Here is a 5,401-nt window from a genome sequence, read left to right on the forward strand (position 1 = left end):
CTTAAAAATTTAAAAACATTTCTCAATCCTCTATGATACCCATATGGTATATATTGTATACTGATATCATAGGTCCTTAAAACAAACTCATCAGTGCTTTATCATACCCACATGGTATATATCTTATGCTGATGACATTTCATACTGAACTGATTCAATCCTTAAAAAAGAAAACCACTAATCCTTTATACTCACATGATATATATTACTCTCTCCGTTTCAATTTATATGAACCCATTTGACTGGATACGACATTTAAGAAAGAGGGAAGACTTTTGAAACTTGTGGTTCAAAATAAGCCTTGAAAATTTGTGTGGCTGTAAATCATTCATAAAGTGAATTTGTTTCCAAATTAGGAAAGAGGCCATTCATTTTGGCACGGACTAAAAAGGAAATAGGTTCAAACAAATTGAAACAGAGGGAGTATACACTGATAGAAATATAAGGACAAATTGATTCCTTCAAGAGAAAAAAAATATAACAAATTAAATTGAGTTTAAGCTTAGTTTTTTATATCAATTTTATCAAGTTATTTAAAAAAAAAAATCATAAAATAAAGTCAAAAAATAAATACAAGTTTTATTTTATTTTCAAAAGAAAAAATTTCATAAGAATATATTTTCTATTAATTTAAATTTTAATAAATAAATTAGTAACTTTAGCATTTATCTTAATTACTTCTTGTTGTGGTCTAATTATTTAATTTTTTATTTTATTGTTTTTTCTAAATTTTTATATTAAAAGAAAACAAAAACAAAAAAAAAAAAACTAGAAAAGACAAAATAAGAAAAGAAGACAAAATTAAAAAAGACAAAAAGGAAAAGAAAACGAAGGCTAAAAAGGAAAAGTAAAGAGTGACGTCAAACAAATTGTTTGCTTCGGTCAAAAAGAGGGTGGTGGCACTCGGGTAATATGTTTGTGCCTCATGGATAACTTCAACAATTACTTGGTATGGGGTACATACGAGTAATTATTTTAATTTTAAGGGCAATTCCTGTGATTTCCCCCTCCCTTTTAACCTAACCCGGCCCATTATTAGTGAAATTCTGCATGGGAGCAGACGTGAGAGAAGCGTACAAAACCCTATATATTATCGCAGTGTCCAAATCCCAAATATAGAGAAAGATGGAACATAGTTTGGACAAATACTATCATCTTGCCAAAGAACCAGGCTATCGTTATAGAGCAGCATGGAAACTAATACAACTTGATAAAAAATACAGTTTTCTACATTCATCACAATCAGTTCTTGATCTTTGTGCAGCACCTGGTGGTTGGATGCAAGTTGCTGTTAAACATGTACCTGTTGGTAGTCTTGTTATCGGTGTAGATTTAGACCCAATTAGACCTATTCAAGGTGCTATATCTGTTCAAGAAGATATTACTACACCTAAAGGTAGGTCGTCTACTATTAAGAAACTTATGGCTGAAAATGGATGTAGAGCTTTTGATTTGGTGCTTCATGATGGTTCACCTAATGTTGGTGGTGCTTGGGCTAAAGAAGCTACAAGTCAGAATTCTCTTGTTATTGATTCTATTAAACTTGCTACTGAATTGTTGGCTCCTAAAGGCACTTTTGTTACTAAGGTATGAGGAAAATCTTTTTTGTTTGTGAGAGTTCTCTAGTTGTGTATTTAAATGTTGGGCTGTTCAAGTTGTTATGAATATTGCTTTAAAAGCTGTTGTTACTTAATTAAAAACTGAATCTTTTTGTTGTGAGAATTCTCTAGTTGTGTATCTAAAAGTTGGTAGTCTTGTTATTGGTGTATTCGCGGTGCTATATCTGTTCATGAAGGGACTTTTGTAATCTTTTTTGTTTGTGAAATTTCTCTAGTTATATGTATCTTGCTATTTTGCTGTTCTTGCAACACTGCTTCGAACACTTTTCTTTTGAGAAACAGCCTCTCTACCCCACATGGGTATGAAGGCCAATAGTGTATTTGGCTGTATTCTGAGGGTTTTTTTTTTTTTTTTTTTTTTACTATCTTCCCTGACCGATTATTTACTGTGCCATACTTACCTATACTTACCTGCCTCATATGATTATTTACTGCGCCATACTTACCTGCTTCATATGGGTATGCGCATGCATGTAGTTGTCCAGAATGAATCCCTTGGCCTCTTTTAACAATGTTGAATCTGGCTCTGGTATTTGATCCATTGGTATTTACATTTCAAATCAAGCTCGAATGACAGTTTTAGGTTCACTCGTTTTTATGTTTTCTTTTTCCGCCTTTTTCCTTGCTGGGAGACGATGATCAATATTTGTATTTGTGAATTCGAGGGCAATTGTGATGAAAATACTTTTTCTCATGCTCAGACAAGCAGAGTTGTCCAGTAGACTGATATGGTCTCCTCTTTTAGATTTTCAGATCTCAAGATTATGATGCAGTTCTTTACTGTCTAAGACAGGTAATTTTTCACATCTATACCCAGTTTCATTTTCAAGTATACAGGGATCAAATGATCCCTCACTTTTGAGTTTTATCTACAGCTTTTTGAGAAAGTTGAGGTGGACAAACCTCTGGCTAGTCGTTCAGCATCTGCAGAAATTTATATTATAGGTTTTAAATATAAAGCTCCTTCAAAGATCGATCCACGACTCTTTCAAGGAGGTCAAGAACCCCCCAAGGTACTGGAAGAACTTTTGAATGATGGTCCTCTCTCAAATTATAGATGTTCCTATAATTTAATTGAGCTTCTTGTGTGTACTTAATCAGGTGATTGATGTATTCGGGGCGATGAAGCAGAAGAGACACCGTGATGGGTATATCCTATTTTGCAGTGTATTTATGCATTTGAATAGTTGTTTCTAGTCCATGAGAAAGAACATGACATTCCATTGACTATAATCAAATGACAAAAACATGTTATATGTGCGCAGATTTTTGGGACACCGAACTTCGAATAATGAAACCAGTCTGCTTTAACACTTCCTAGAATCTGTCCTTGTAGTAGAAATGATGATGTAAGCAGATAACCTGTTTGTCTGTTTCGACAAGTAAACAATTCACTAGAATGTAGTATCTTAGGGGGATGCTTGACCTGCTTCTCATACAAGCTTGAATTACGAGAAGAAGCTGAATCCGTCTTTGTTGGCCAAATCATGGTAATAGGTGGTCATTCATTTGAACTGATGCAGTGACATATATTTTTATATTACGCATATAATGGGATAGACAGATTGTAAAAAATAGTGGCCTTTTTCTTTCGGTTTCCTCACATGGATATTTGAGTTCTTGTGAGATTTTTGTTAAGAATGCGCAATGATGCTAGATTGGGAGGTTACTAAGTGATTTGAGCACTGAAAAGTGTGAAAAATTGTCAAATGATGGAGGGGAGAAGAGAGAGTGTGTGCATGTATCTTTGATTCAGTTTAATGGGGTTGTCATTCCTAGAGCTAAATCTTGGTGCAGATTTAATGGGGATGTCATTCCTAGAGCTAAATCTTGGTGCAGATTTAAGTTAATTGATCTCTTCATTCTATTTTCAGACGCATGAATTATCGTATTACACTTGCATCTATATGACTTCTGTATAAAATGAACCTTGCAGGTATGAAGATGGAGCCATAGTCTTAAGGAAGGTTTGCTTAGTTGCAGATTTTGTTTAGTCCGATAACCCTGTAAATATCCTTGGCTCGTTTACTTCAATGAGCTTTGGTGATCCTGCATGTTTGCCCATTAGAGATCATGCTCTTACCACAGAGGAGGTATAATACACGTGACCTATTGTAGCCTGTTGTTGCTAGATGCTGTAGTTGTTTGCTATCGTCAGTCTTACCCTTCGATTTTTATGTCAGGTTAAAGCTCTATGTGATGATTTGCGTGTTCTTGCAAAGCAAGACTTCAAGTATCTTTTAAAGTACGAACAGAAACCTTCTTAGCACCTTCCGAGATGCTCAAAGTTCTTGATTGAATTTAATTACATTATTCTCTATTCTCATTCTTATGTTTATGTTCCTTTTATGGGTTTTTTAATGCAAACCTTGTTTGCTAGGTGGCGTATGCAGATAAGAAAAGCTTTATCTCCTGAAAAGATTAAGACCCCAACAACAGTTATTGGAAGTGAGAGCAATGAAGATGGAGATGAAGATGAAAGAGTTCTCGAAGAAATGGACTCTAAGAGACCTGTTATTGCTGTTCTCATGATCTCTAGACTCTAGATATATCTCTGGATCCTTATTTGAATGTGAGCAAGTACTTGAAGCTATTGCTGGTTAGGCTTAGAAGTTTTATGTATCGTCCTAAGGCACATTTTGTAAGCGTAATCAAGTTAAAGACACACACAACTTTGGAATTTCTTTTCTCATTCTGGTGTTGATAGCTGTTTCTGTTTGGGTGTTAATAGCTGTTGTTCAAATTGAAGAACTGTAATGTGTCCAAAGTTGTCACATATTAGATACAAAGTTGTACCTCCTCTATACTTAATTCTACTAGTTTTGGGAGAGGCAACCAATTAGATCTTTTGGAATTTTACATGGAACTAGTCTCATTTAGGGTTCTAGCAATGGCATTACAGTAAGAATGTATTATTGGAAAGCAAAGTTACAATATATCAACAATAATTTGCAGTGATTAACTAATAGTGTCAAATTCAAATAGCTGTATTGACAAAGATAACAAAAATAATTAGCAGTGAGTAACTAAATAGTAGGGGTGTCAAAACAATCTTAAAAACCTACCGAACCGATTTTCGTTTTATTTTTAATTGAAACCGAGGCTTTGATATAAAACTATAACCGTACCGAATAATTAGATTGGGTTATATATATATATATATATATATATATATGCTAGCTTCTTGTCTACCGAGTCCGGAACCAAAATGCCCCAAAAAAATATGTGGAACCAAAATACCCCAACAAAAAAAAAGGTGACAAAAGCACCTTTAGCGCAGTAATTTGCTACGCTAAAGCAGTTCACAGAGACGTTAACTGCTTTAGCGCAGTATTTTACTGCGTCATAGAAGCAGTTAAATTTTTTTTTTCTATAACGCAGTAAAATACCGCGTTATAGAAACAGTACCAAAAAAAAATAAAAATTGGCCAACTTTATTTTTTGCAACACTTAGTGTTTTTTTCCATACTTTGACCAATGATTAGTCGTGTGTCAAGACTCCGAATGGTCAATATTTTATATAGAACCTAATTTTTTTTTCTGCGTACAATAATGTAGGCTCAATACATCAAGGATACATAAACGTTCGGATCGTCATTTTAGGGGTTGAAAAGGTGCCCGAAGTAAGTTTTATTTGTAAACTTTAGGTTTAAGTGTTCTATATACATTGATGTCCATTTTTGTTTGAAGACTTGTTGTCATTAGCTTAAGGTTTTTTATTTTTAGGGTTTAGATTTATTGAAAATAAAGCCGTTGTCAAAAGGTTTTTAAATCGCTTAGCG

The 5,401-nt window shown here is 34.0% G+C and overlaps 1 protein-coding gene across 1 annotated transcript; it reads left to right on the forward strand.

Annotated features, from left to right (window-relative positions):
- The first annotated feature begins 1,125 nt into the window (after positions 1-1,125).
- Positions 1,126-1,807, forward strand: LOC132034997 (adoMet-dependent rRNA methyltransferase spb1-like). The gene is made up of 2 exons (XM_059425320.1): positions 1,126-1,587; positions 1,721-1,807. The coding sequence occupies exons 1-2, from the start codon at positions 1,126-1,128 to the stop codon at positions 1,805-1,807; spliced, it is 549 nt and encodes a 182-aa protein (XP_059281303.1).
- The last annotated feature ends 3,594 nt before the right edge of the window (positions 1,808-5,401 follow it).

The sequence above is a fragment of the Lycium ferocissimum genome, chromosome 10, assembly GCF_029784015.1.
Source record: "Lycium ferocissimum isolate CSIRO_LF1 chromosome 10, AGI_CSIRO_Lferr_CH_V1, whole genome shotgun sequence".
In the NCBI taxonomy this organism is placed as follows: domain Eukaryota; kingdom Viridiplantae; phylum Streptophyta; class Magnoliopsida; order Solanales; family Solanaceae; genus Lycium; species Lycium ferocissimum.